Source organism: Dermacentor silvarum, chromosome 8 (assembly GCF_013339745.2).
Source record: "Dermacentor silvarum isolate Dsil-2018 chromosome 8, BIME_Dsil_1.4, whole genome shotgun sequence".
NCBI classification, from domain to species: Eukaryota; Metazoa; Arthropoda; class Arachnida; order Ixodida; family Ixodidae; genus Dermacentor; species Dermacentor silvarum.
Genome location: NC_051161.1, coordinates 74,695,700 through 74,709,711, shown reverse-complemented (window position 1 = coordinate 74,709,711; position 14,012 = coordinate 74,695,700). Strand labels below are relative to the sequence as shown.

At 45.4% G+C, this 14,012-nt stretch overlaps 1 protein-coding gene across 1 annotated transcript in view; it reads left to right on the top strand.

Moving 5' to 3' along the window:
• The window catches only part of LOC119462211 (proto-oncogene tyrosine-protein kinase ROS-like), a 187,641-nt gene that overhangs the window by 119,560 nt on the left and 54,069 nt on the right, over positions 1-14,012 (top strand). The window contains 17 exon segments of the mRNA XM_049672884.1: positions 438-662; positions 1,103-1,317; positions 1,678-1,816; positions 2,158-2,402; positions 2,857-3,033; positions 3,713-4,023; positions 5,567-5,790; positions 7,018-7,119; positions 7,217-7,358; positions 7,774-7,936; positions 8,053-8,117; positions 8,277-8,406; positions 8,667-8,764; positions 9,333-9,530; positions 10,401-10,535; positions 10,922-11,082; positions 13,059-13,122. Coding sequence (XP_049528841.1) covers positions 438-662; positions 1,103-1,317; positions 1,678-1,816; positions 2,158-2,402; positions 2,857-3,033; positions 3,713-4,023; positions 5,567-5,790; positions 7,018-7,119; positions 7,217-7,358; positions 7,774-7,936; positions 8,053-8,117; positions 8,277-8,406; positions 8,667-8,764; positions 9,333-9,530; positions 10,401-10,535; positions 10,922-11,082; positions 13,059-13,122 — 2,794 coding nt within the window.

Below are 14,012 nucleotides of genomic sequence, written 5' to 3'. Positions count from 1 at the left end.
ATGAGTCGTTGGGTGTATGGGCAATAAGAAGTAGGGCGAATTATTGCCAGTGTCTTGCGGTTACCTTGTTTGTTTTACCTAGTATAAGCTTCTAAAATAAAAGTAAGAAAGGTTGAGAAGAGCTGAAAATGCTACTAAATTAACACAATTTGTATGTACCTAGTTTCTTCTTTCTTCTTTTTTTTGTGAATCAAAGGGATGCGTTTCGCTAATATCACGCATACATGCCAAGCAACTTCGTGCTCACATTTACTAAACATTATTTAAGAGAGAAGTACGCATACAAAAGGACACACACACACATAATGGCCTTATTGTATGTGTGTAGCCTTATTTCGTCTGTCTACCGCGCCCAATTATAATGCTTAGTAGACACCACCAATTTGCCGAAGAAGTCATTCTGAGTTCACCGTTGGTGTTTTCGTTTCACCCACCAGGATTGCCACCGACGTGTCTCACCGCTGACAAATTCTTCATCTACTGGTCAAACTCCTCGACGGGCAAAATTTACAGCTACGACAAGTCCAAGTCGGCCGTGGTCTCGGACTCGTCTCCCAACGGCGCCAACACGCACGGCCAACAGAAGCGACGCGTCCAGTCCGAGGCTGCTCGCGGCATCCGCGGCATACGGGCCATCGGCGACCACCTCCAACCTTATCCTGGTGCGTGCATATACATGCTTCGCTTGCCTGCGCTTATTTCGAGATTTTGTTTTCCTTGTTACTTCTGATTGTATGAGGTCGGTGTGGCATCTCTGATTAGAAATATTTGCTACAAGAAGAGATAAAGCGAGCTCGTTTTATTTGCCCACGTCTGCGTCTTTAGCCACCGACAGAACTTCAGTATCGTAACACCCCCTATAGAAGCTCCGGCTAGAGCAAACGAGATGGTATCGCTGTCTGTTTGCAATTGCGTGTGAGGTTCGCTGTCAAGCAGAGGGTGCAGATATAGAAGCACTCTTTGAGAGGCGCGCATCATAAAGGACCACTACGTTTCACAGAACCCATTGATGTTGAATGTGGACATTTCGATCTGACAACTGTATGTTGTCTATGCAACGCATTTGAACTGTCGTGCGTTTTTCTATCGAACCACTTTTCAGACGCTGTGTGCTTGTCACCTCCGGACAACGTCACTGCGCCGACGCTCGTTTCGTCCTCTTCCCACGAGTTGGTCATCAAGCTGCCCGAGCCCGTGAGACCCCCAGTTTGCCAGAAGGTTTCGATGGCCTCCATCAAGTACACACTGTTCTACGGCCTGATCACTCCGGACAACGTGTGGCAGTGCTCTGAGTCTCTCTACGGCTGCAGGACGCTGGTAAGACCTGGTCGAGACTTGACAGAATAGTATCTCATGGCTATTTTCTTCTCACAGCATTTTTCCTAGTTTTGCTGCGAATTTGATAGTTTATGGTTTGATGTATTAAGTGTACAATAACAATGAACGTGAGATGGACATGGGCATGCTTTATGACTCCCTTAACATCAAATTTGTATTTTTTTAAACGCAGTAACACACAAATTTACGAGTATTATATTGCACGTTACTTTCCATTGCTGCATTTATAACTTACCCTTAAGAATTTTTAAAATAATTAAGTGATCAGATGCGACTAGAAAAGTATCTGCGTGTTGTGTTCTTAGTTGAATAACTTGCCATCACGCCTTCTTCCTGCAGGAAACGTACAACACGACGGTTATCCTCAAGGATCTTCTTCCGTTCACAAACTACACAGTTCGAGTGGCAATGAGCAACTTCTATAGCGTCGGCATGTCAAGTCCCGGACCAAACGCCATCTTCCTGACTGCGGAAGGAGGTGAGTAGATGACGTGCGTAGAACCTATTAGTTAGCAGCATCTATTTCCCACGTCTTAAACTAACCATCTTAAGCTCGCTGGATCACATGTAACTTATTTCAAAATGCCTCCTCGCCTGCGTGTTTGAGGGAGTAACGAGAAAGACCATGCTATAGCTGTACACTCTGCTTAACGGCTGCACCACTGCTAGACTTAACTAGGGAATAGGTGTGTGCGCGGATGAAAGAACAGCTTAATAGAATTTGGGCTTGATGGTCACACTCTAGCGTAAAGGGTTCATCGAGTTCATACCTTGTCTCAAGTTATTAAACCTCTGACTACGTTGGCGCCCTTCTTTCAGCTCCCAGCGAACCGATCCTGGTGCAAGTGGAGGCCCTGACTCCTACTCGCATAGCGGTCCAGTGGCGGCCTCCGATTAAGCCCAATGGTCACCCGTTATCGTACGAGGTGCGCTGGTACCGTGATGGCAGCGTCCACAAGTGGCACTCCATGTCCTACCTGACGGGCCCACCGACCGATGACCGTTCACTGAGCTACCGGATGCTGCTCAAGGAGATGGTGCCTGGCACCAAGTACAACATCCTGGTGAGTCACTGACTTTATCCCCGGTTATGTGATTTGTACAGCTGGACAAGTGAGGGTGCGTGATTTTACGTTTTGAAGCTAGGGATGTCCTAGAAGATGTATTTGCCAGCTATTTGACCACACTCTTGACAGCCTAAAAGAAACAGGAATGAAAGATAGATTACTGCTAAGTGGTTCATTCGGAAGAACTTCAGATGAAAAAAAAAAAATAGGGCCTCGGTTTGGTTGCCAAGTTATCGGCAAGTGGATTTGCGGACATCGGCATCCTGGCAACAGTTGCTCTTGTCTGAGCGCTGGCAATGTACAAAGGCTCCTCCTTAATTTGCATGTTACGCAACACAACAACGTACAATATAAGGGATGTTTTTTTTTCTCATCTTCTGAATAAATCTAACATGCCTGTCGAGAGGGTGTCGTTATTACAGTGTTCTGATTTAATATTTTTTTCTTACAGGTCAGAGCCTACTCCCGGAAAGGTGACATGCACAGCGACAGCGAGTTGCTCTCCGTCACTACCTTCGACTTGCCCTCAAACCTCACGCTGGCTCGAGTGACCTCACGCGAGATGGACCTCACGTGGACAGCACCGAGTGAACCCGTCATACTGAGCCACAGGGTCGAGTACCTGAAGGTGAGATCACTGCCTGAACCGTTTCCATGTTTCACGTAGGTATTTTTTTTTACCCGAAGGTCGTTCTTTTCGTACGTGACTGTATGAGTTTCTGTATGTGAGCCGAGTAGACTCACTTGCTTTGGGCAGGGCCAGCAAGACAGACATCTGTGCAATCGGGCATTTGTTGCTCGTAATACACATATGTCAATAAGCAAGGAGAATGAGCAGCGTAGCCGTTGGTTCGCACTGCCGATTTGCGAAAACACGTTGGACCGTTTGTCTGTCAGAAGTGCGTGGATGTCAGCATTCCCAGACAGAGACGCGAATACGCATACCTTGAAAAGTACATTTTAGCTTGGAAAAAGACCGCGGGAATGGAGAAAACAAGGAAGCGCATTAAAAAGCGTGAATGAACATTTAGTGACCGTGCACCAGGACACATCAAAATCATTAGTATGAAAATTTCCTAGGGAGAATCCATAAACTGTACTCTTGTAAAGCAGTGTGAGCACACACGTACAAAAACTGTAGTTATAGTCCGTTCAGTTACCTTTCACGTGGGCGTACGCTTTCTTCTTAGACGCGATACTAAGCAATCGTTTATCTTGATTTTTCTTTCTATGTTCTTCACGCAAAATAATCGTGCTTCTAAGTCGACGTATTCCTCTTCTGTCCGTTCTGACCACCCACCCTACAGCCGAGCACCTCCGAGTGGCGCTACTTCACGAGCGAGGCGACGCAGGCGAACCGAACGTACATCTACCCGCTGCGCAAGCTCCTGCCGAGGACCCGCTACTCGCTGCGCATGGTGCTCACCTACCGCAGCTCGCTCAACGACAGCTTCCCGTGGCCTCCGACGGGACACTTCGCCTTCCAGACGCTGGCCGACAGCCCCGGCAAGGCGGCGCCACCCGAGGTGTCGCTCCTGGGAAAGGACCTCTTCCAGGTCCGGTGGGACGACGTGCCCCGCAACGGCGGGGAGCTGCTCCTCTACGAGCTGCAAGTCAGGTACGCACCGAGTCAAAAGAGATTCTGAGATTAGGGGACGCAAGCGGCTTGCGTAAGCAAGAACTAGGGGCCACAGTACTGCGCATGCGCAGTACCGTGGCCCCTGCCGTTAATCTCGCGTTTTGATAGATGAGAGGCTTTGAGCCGCGTACCCTAAATGTCGAAGCGATAGACGCTGTGGCACCTCTTCGTCCGGCAGCCTACCGCGTGTTAGCCTGAGACAATGGACAAAGAAAGAAACCGCGGTTGCGCCAAATTGCGACTGCAAGTTGTGCAATCTGGAGGGGGGGTTCGTTTTATAAATGTCTGCTCTTTGTGTGCGTGTCCCCTATCGAATCTTGCTGTAGCCCCTAATCATAGATGGCCAACAAACTCACCCGCTATCATATCATAACCTACGGAGAGGGTTTGCTAAAATAAAACATTTCTCTTCTGTAACCGAGACACATCTGTACCAGAAGTGAAATTCTTCTGCGTTGTCCTGTTACTATTTTCATCTTTGTTTCTTGTTGCCACGTGTTGAGATACACTTTCTTTCCATGCGACTTGGGGACTCTATTGCCGTGAAATTCGGCCACTATACAGTTAAAAAAGTGTGGCGATATCTTGTCCTCTCGAACTAGAAACTTGAGTTAGTGGCGGCTGAGCTAAGCTGCGCTTTGAGATGTTGCGGTCCTGGATGCCATACAACCGACCCGCTGTTTCTGACGCTATTTATACCCCGTTGCGGTACGCTCTGAAATAGTCCACATTGTGATCCTTCGAGATCACCTGAGAGCGTCGTGAAGAATCTTATGGCAGGCTTCTAACACTTGCTTGATAGCTGAGCCAGAAACACGTAAAGCCGACCACCACTAACAGCAAGAGCGACTATAGCTTTAGGCGAAGAAATCGCCGTCGTTTCTTTTTCTGCGAGTTTCCTTAACATAAAATACGAGAAACGATTAAAGGGACACCAAAGAGAAGAACTAGATCATTTTATTCTTACAAAGCATGCTTTCAGAACCCTATTTTTGTTAACTTCGCGGTAGGAGGATGAGTATTAGAAAAGGAAACAAAGACCAAAGTTTACTCTTCTTTTTTTTTCTTTTCGCTGGAATGTGCATGCCGATAAGTCAGTGCAATGTCGTGGATTTCCCGTATCGTTCTTTTTTTATTCCAGTTACTTTTGCACAGCGAAAGTTATAGAAACTTACCGAGTTCAGTCCCTTTGGTTCTTTTAGAGTACAATGTAGTCCCTCTTTAGTGATAAAAAGTTAACTATAGGACCGAACAGTGTAGAGTAGCGAGGCACGGTGTACGGCTGCAAAGCAGAACACGAAGTAGACGTTGTGCAGCTGGAGAGAGGATAAGCAGCAAATAGCCTTCGTCATAAAACATGTGTAGCACTAAGGGAACATTACAAAGAACAAACACAGCTGTTTTGTCTGTCTCCGTTGTTTTGTTCTGTCCAATGTTTGGTTACGAAGATCGCCATCTATAGGCCAATGCGCTGTCGTACTGAAGCAGCAAATGACATCACCATGCTTTCACACGTTTCTAGGACTGTGGACCTTGTCGCCGAACAGCGAACGGACGACGGCAACACGCCGACCGTCACCAGCGAATCTGCCTGGGTCACGGCTTACAACAGCAGCGCCAACCACTGGATCATTCGCGATCTGCAGGCTCAACATCAATACGTGTTCCGGGTCCGGGCTCTGAACGAGTACGGCGAAGGGGAATTCAGCGACCCTAGCGAGCCGTTCACACTACCGGAGCCTGGAGGTTCGTCACGTTTCGTGCATGTCAGACTACTAAAGCGTTCCTCACACACTGAGCTTGGAACTCATAGCTGATCTTTAACGTGGATTGCGTGGTTAGCTCAAGAGTAGCAACTCACAACGGTGTGACTTCAGGTTGAGCTCAAACTGTATTCATTGCATTGAAGCGTCGCGATCAAGTTTAGTTCTCTAATTTCTACTTATTATCAGCAATGATGATGTCACTCGTTAAAATGTTGACAACAGTGCCGCTGCACAGTTAACCAGCCCTTAATCAGTGCTCATATTTTCTTGTGTCCCAGTCCAGTCGAGAAAACTTCTTAATCATGTCTTAGACGAAAGCGCTATTTAATGTGAGCACCACAGTATTTTAAGATAAACCCATTTTCTGCATAGCCGGTGTTGCCTTATTACATGCCGACTGCAGGGTATTTATTCATGTCCACTGCTCTTATTGCAGTCCATACAATCAGTACCTCGAAACAGCTTTTGCAGTGTACTACGTTGTTATTATACCGCCATTTTAATATTTAATTTTATTTGTTTAATTGGTTACCGATTGGTTTGTTTTCGTTCAGATTTTGCAACTATCAATTTTTAAGCCTGCGTCTCCCACTACACCACTTCGTCAATTTGCTTGCCCTGTCCGTCCGAAATAAGGGGGGGGGGGGGGGGATTAAAAGCCTTCGTATGCGCACGTCGTTATTTGAGAAGCGAGCTGCCGCAGATTCGTGGCCTGATTGAGCAATGCTGACGAAAGAAAAAGTGCCACCTTGCAGCCAAATTTTAGAGATGCAGCAGTATATATATATATATATATATATATATATATATATATATATATATATATATATATATATATATATATATATATACATATATATATATATGATATAACCCTGAATCAATCACTAAGCGTGAACGCAGCGACATGTGCATAAAGTGATCAGCCCGAAAAGGGCCAGCTCTACAAAATCTTACTCCGCTTGTGACGTGACTATAGGTAGAATGGGGCGTTGCATCTGTTCGCGTGTTTGGAGACAAACGCTTGCCGATAGTGCGAAATATGCGCCGGGATAAAATGTGAGGGGAGCGGAACGTAAGCATTTAACCTATTTTCTGTCTGCCACTGTAAATAAGAAAGAAAGGGCGCAAAATTCAATTATTGTTGTGATTAGGTTGTCTAGCCACGATAGTGTTGTCTCTACTTTTCTTTTCTGCTCCTTTTCAGCCGTTATCGGCCTTGAATACAACCCTGTCCGGAAAATCATTGTCTTTGCGTTCCTGGGCATCCTGCTGTTCGCCAGCGTGCTTGTACTATCTCTCTACATCGGTAAGAATTTGTTGAAGGCTCTCCTCAGGAGTGCTTCTCGTTCACACGTAAGTGATGCGAGTATCGCATCTTTTCTCGCGTTTTTTCTTTCGTTTAGTCTACAAGAGGAGGCAGAAGGAAAAGAAAGTTCTCCAAGACAACGTTCGCGACCTCCGGCCGGACCTCGAGTTGGCGACACTGAGTGAACTGCCTCGAAATGGAAATTTTATTCAGCAGAACAACGCCCTGTACGCCCTCGGGTAAGAGACCACGTATACCATATCGGAAAAGTTCCAATTCTGCATTCAAGTCGATTCAGATATATGACAAACTGCCTATACGTCCAACACGAAACTTGTGGAGCAACTTGTTCTCTCGAAGTGACGTGCTTCCTTTGTGGTTGTGGAACACCGAAGACGGGGATAGCTGCCCACGACAGCTTATAGGCATCGATGTCACTTGCCGTGAAAATATGTTTTAACGTTATCTGTCCACGATGACGCTAAATTTATGACAACCGAGTCCTGGCATACTGTGATGAGCGTTTTTCTTGTCACGCATATTGGCGGCCGGTGACTTACCTTTCAGATACTTGCCAAGCATCCCAAATCGTGTGCAAACATTGAGAAAAGTCTGAAAAAGTGCGTCCTTCTTTCTTATCTTTCTAATCTGCAGAGACCTACCTTTAGACGAAGAACTCGCTTCTGTGCCCCTTATCGAGAGAGACCAGATAATACTCACAAAGTTCTTGGGAAGCGGAGCCTTTGGCGAAGTCTACGAAGGAATTGCCCACAACCTTGGAGGAGAAGGATTGCCACCAGCCAAAGTTGCTGTCAAGGTGCGTGCCACACGATTTCATTTTAACCTATGCTTTATGTGAGAATACGCGCTGATACAGGGAGAGTGTAAAGTTAAAACCATATTTTCTTGACAATATATTTTTCTCACTCACAGAACCTTCGCAAAGGCGCCACTGAGCAGGAGAAAGCTGAATTCTTAAAGGAGGCAAAGCTAATGAGGTATGTTGAACGCAAGACCTTTTTTTTGAACTTGTTGCGATCAAGTTGCAACAAATATTTTGAAACCGCCATTTATTTCTTACCTGATGAAGACCTTATGTTCGCCATTTAATGGCTCGATGGAAATTCATCACCCCCAGATGTCATTTCATTTTTCAGCAACTTCAAGCACGAACACATCCTGAGGTTACTCGGAATCTCCCTGGACAACAGCCTGCATTTTATTATACTTGAACTCATGGAGGGCGGAGACCTCTTGTCCTACCTGCGAAGCAATCGACCAGTAGCAGTAAGCGCTTGCTTTTGCCTATTGCGGTTACGGAACGTAATTTTGGCATATGCGATGCTACTATCCACCAGTGTTTTCATAATATGCTACTATCCACCAGTGTATCAATAATATTTATATTTTACTGGATAATTCACTCGAGCCTATATTTGCTCATATATAGTTTGTTTCAAAGGGTATTCAGATTCGTGTGGCACAAAAACGTGTGGTGTTGATTTTCACGTGTATTTTTTTTTTTTGCTTTCTCTTTTACTATTTAGGGAGAGAGGTCCCCGCTGACACTAAACGATCTTCTCAGCATATGCGTTGATGTAGCCAAGGGTTGCAAGTACCTCGAAGACATGCACTTCGTGCACAGGTGAGTTTCCCACGCCTCTTACTCTGACTTGCACCAATTCGGTTGCACTGTTTTTTAACCTTTGTGACGGATCTGTGGGATCTGAATAAGACATTGCCGATAGCAATGTTTCTTTTGTGCCGCGATGTACTAGCGTTTACAAATGAAAGCCGAACGGGAAAATTCAGCTCAACTGCAAGATCGAACTATTGTTGCATCATTTGATTTCTTTTTTTTTTCATTCTTTATTCTTTAAATGCATAGGAGACATATAACAGTGTAGCTGATTCGAAGTTGGACGTACGATACATCATTCCTTTGTGGGGGAAAACAATTGCACTTGTCCTGTCTGTCCCTTCTTTCGTTGGCCCCGTCTACTGCGCTTGCGATTCGAGCAACTTCCGAGATCGTGCTTACAGTGTGGTGATGTAACTTCATTTGCCAATGTTTTTGCTTGTGTTCAAATTAGGCTGATCCCATTCTATTTGTTGAAGATTTCATTCGCAATTTGTCGTGGTCTTATCAATAAGCGATCGCTGTGACTCCCGAGAAACGAGAGATTGGACCGACAATGCGGCCGTTGTTACAGAGACCTTGCGGCGAGGAACTGTCTCGTGTCGAGCACGGACCCGGCTGAGCGCGTCGTGAAGATCGGCGACTTCGGCCTGGCGCGCGACATCTACAAGCACGACTACTACCGCAAGGAGGGCGAAGGATTGCTTCCCGTGCGCTGGATGCCGCCGGAGTCACTCGTCGACGGCGTCTTCACCAACCACTCGGACGTCTGGTCAGTCTCGGCCCTCAACGCCGTCGCGTGTGTGCACGGAACGTGTTTCTGTAAACGCATTTCACGATCATTGACGGCTAACCAGCGCTATTTTCAGTGAGAACAACTCTTGTTTCACAAAATGTAAAACTCATATTGCCGCCAGATACGTTGTAGAAGTCAATATATTGGGCTTGTTCAGACCTCTTGACTTTTAGGAATGTGCAGTCGGGTTTGAGCCCTGTGTGCCGCTCTCTCTCTCTTATCGCTGTTTCTGTGACAGAGAAGAGTTCGCCACCTTAAAGACTCTCCACTGCTTTCCACCAGGCATTCTTAAGGTGCCTGAAACTACTTGTCGTTTTGCACTATTATATCATACCAGGGTGGTTGTTCGTTTCTAAGTGCAAGTTCATTGTTGAAGAATCGTTGTTATTAAATCTTTGAATGAATAAACAAGTGATGATAAGGAAAGTAGTGACAGTGATGATATGCAAATGATAAGAATAATGTTGCAAGGAACTCAGAACTGCTTACAACAACATATGGGTACGTTTTTGTAGTCAATTCTGAGCGCTGCATGACAGTGGCTTTGCCGATGCCCATTCTCATGGGCCATGCTATTATTAATTCTGGTTCATTCCAGAGGGTGTGTCACAATATAATGCAATCTATTAATAGTTTCGACCACAGCTCCTATTAACCTGCTGTTGAGAAAACTTACCTCAACTCCATTTCAGATCCTTCCTTGAATATACTGAACTGCTACACAAATTCAGTGATTTAGCTACCGAAACAACCATTGCCAACGCTCATTCATATTGAGCACATTTGGCGCAGTGCTGATCATACGTCTTTTTATCTGAGGTCACATTATACGTGTACTCCATGCAGGGCATTTGGCGTCCTTCTGTGGGAAGTCATGACTATGGGCCAGCAGCCTTACCCGGCTAGAAATAACCTCGAAGTTCTCCACTACGTCCGCGAAGGAGGACGTCTTGACAATCCGGACAACTGCCCCGACGACCTGTAAGCATCCAGAGTACATCGTGTGCCACTTGCGCTGTGTCAGCAATAAAAAATTAATAAGCCAGCTGTAACTGCCCGTTATTTAACCCAGGCGCTAATTGCTTTGTTTTATAAGAGCAAGTGCATTGCTAAAGAATCAAGGTGATCAAATTTATGTGTAGATAAACAAGTAATATTAGTGACAATAATACTCTTGGAAACTATTGTAATCATGTAGATATCTTACACGTTTTTCCGAGAGGTATAGCCTCACTCCATCGCTAACCTTCAGGCTTACCATGAAAACATTGTATTCAAAAGAACTCATATAGGCATCGTCAGTTAGACTTGAAGTATCTACTCGCTGTGAGGATGCGAATAAGTTTTCCCTTGCTTTTTGTCCGCAGCCATGACCTCATGCTTAGGTGCTGGTCGTACAATCCGGAAGGCAGGCCCGATTTCGCGTTTTGCTTGGAGACCCTGGAGTTTCTGCGAGAGAAATACCAGGCTCTCGTAAGCATCGCTACGGCTGTCCACAATCACAACTATCTTGGACAGTCCTTCATGGGTGAGTGTTTTCTTTTTCGTTTCACATTCAATGATTATCTATTTTCACGAGCGTAATATTTGAGTATAAACTGGTGGTTATTGTTTACTAATGCATTTTCTTTAAAAAAAGTATCCGCATTCGAACATTGAGCGGATGAAGGACAGTGGTGCGATGAACTGTCAGCGTCATGAATGAGCTGTGATTTTTACATTTTTATGCTCACCACTTGTTTTTTTTACAAGCAAACCCAATCTCGAATCCAAGTTGCTAAAAATGTGCAGGAATATTTTTTTTGCTCGCATTCAAAGATTAGGGAGTCGAGCTTTCTTGTCTACCACTTATTGTATATTTATTTACGTGAAGTGTAGTCAACTATTAAAGAGCACACGCAAGTGTGAAGCTCACACTACGAAGACACTTCAGCAGCAGTTATCAATAAAGCAGCATCGACTTACTGCGTAGGCGATGATGATCAACATCATCGACTGCTGCAAATTTGTTTATTTGCCATGTTTGTGTGTTCCCTTTAACAGTGGGCCAGCACGGTTTACTGGGCAGTGTTCCTCTGTGTTCGTTTCTTCTCACTGTTCACGCTTTCGGTCTTTGAAACAAAGATGGAGCACTATGGTCGCACCCAAACAGGGAAACAGTGCACTTGCCACAACCAGCACTTACACTATTGCGTTGTCAATGTCTTGAATGCTTCCCAAGTGCCACATTATTGCACTAGAAAGAAGTACTCACACTGGACACCAATTTCCAAGTATTTGTGTGGATCGTTATCTGTGAGTACGTTGGCTACCTTCGGCCAAGTACCAATGCTGAAACAACCTGGTCTTAAACACCATGTGCAAGCGGATCAGGTTAAGAAGGAACACACTGCGGGGCATGACGAAAGTCATAGAAAATGTCGCGACACCGGCGGTTGCGTAATATTCAGCGAAGACTGCTCAACGATCACAAAGCACTCAGATGATTTGGAAACCTTTGGAAACTGGCGCGCTTCGTGGATGTCACAAGTTCACAAGCCCGCGTTATCGCATTCCGTGATCACTGTGGCGTTATCTGCCCCTTTGACGTCATGAAAGGACTTGACGCCTGTTTTAACGGAAGCCAGAACTTTCCTTGCTATATGCGCATATATTGGAACAATAATTTGTCAACCATTGGAGAGATTGAGCCTCGAGTTCATGATTTTCATGTCAGCTGTACCTACTGTAAATGCAAAAGATAACAAGACAAACATTTTCCGTCAGTACTTCTTCAAACACTGCTAGTCGCCGTGGGAGTCTTGTAACTTAACAAATTCTCTAAATGGTCTCCAGGCAACCAGCACACATCCTTAGCGAAGCACCACCGCACTGGAATAGGGAATTCTTGCGCACCTGCAAAGAGAATGCGATGCACCTTTTCCCAAAGCCGAAATCAGCAGTAGGCGGTGTTCAGTTGGGTGGGTCTCTAAATTTACCAACGCCTAGCCCACACAGTGCCTTTCCCGTCAGTCCTTGCAAAGTAGTGTAAAGGTTACCTCATTATCTGATTCTTACGAGTCTGTCGTGCCTTAAAAATAGCAGTTCAAAAATATACAATCTTGTCAATCTGGCATATCACGGCCTATACCTGCGTCTTATGATCTATCACGCGAGTATTAAGTATAACACAAAAGAAGTAGCATGCATCTCATTTGTGCACTTGAAGCATCGTACTTCATTTGCCGGAGCTCATGTATAAAAAACTTGTCATAATTGTTCGGTTTAAACTAAGCTCCCCTTCCACTGACAACGGCGCCTTCGCCGTTTTGGTAATTTATGCACTGAACTATACCTTATATCAAAGCACCCTTACAGAAACGGCTTATGTTTGTTCGAATGTAGCCCCAAACTCTCTACTCACTTTTGCCCTATTATGCGCGAATGTGACACCTTGTGTGTTTTCAAGCGCGTTCGAACCTTCGAGTGAACGTCTGGTGTGTGTGTCTCCCGCCGCCGTTGTAGGTGGCATTGACAATTTGGGTTACCAGGGAGAGCGTTACCCACCACCGTCAGGTCACCGCAACCGGTAGCGCTTTGCTTCAATTCCCGCACTGCTGTGTATGCTGCACACGACACGCACCACCGCGTGCAGGCAGCACTCCCGCACCCCGCATGATGCCGATGACGACCAGGCTGCCGCTACGCACCCTTGCACTGCTCCTGTCACCTTTTCTTCTTGCATGTCTTCATTCTGTTTCTTCTGCACTAGACGAAGTGCTGACAATAGACGAAGTGTGTGAGATTTTAACGACACTTCTGGAACAGCAAGTTCACAGTAGACCACTTGGGACGTGTATAAATGTTAGTGTAACGCTCTCCGGAGCGTTCTCTATACGGAATCTAGCAACTAGAGCTACTTAATATCCTTGTTTTGTCGCTGAGGTTTCAAGCAGGCGTAACGCTCAATGGTGTGGCCTGAATGCTCATGTTGTTGTTTACTGCTTGAAACAGTGTTTATGTGAAAACTTAAAATAGCATTGGATGAACAGTAAGCATCAATGCATGAATTCGCAATAACTAGGATGTCTGATTACTATTCAATAAAGGTTTAGAATAAGCTAGAAAAGGGCCGTCCACAGCCCGTAATAAGCTCATAATATGTTGAGAAGTGTTTTCTGGTTAACTAAGTTATTTCACTTTTAAAGTATAAATCTGGCCTTTTTATACAAGGTATGCACAAGAGCTGAACATCTTTGGCTTAAATTATTGTGCCACCTGCCTTTCTCCACAACGTACTGCTTAAGCGCTGGCTGAATAGTCTTGGGGCCTACATCTTTGTCCACCTGTGCCCGCTGCACAAACGCGAGCCTCAAGTCTAGACTTAAATCCTAATTTTTCTTATCGTAACCTACACTAAGACTGGACTTTAAGAAGGCCGCAGTAGTGCGCTTGCACGAACGACAAGAATGAATTCCA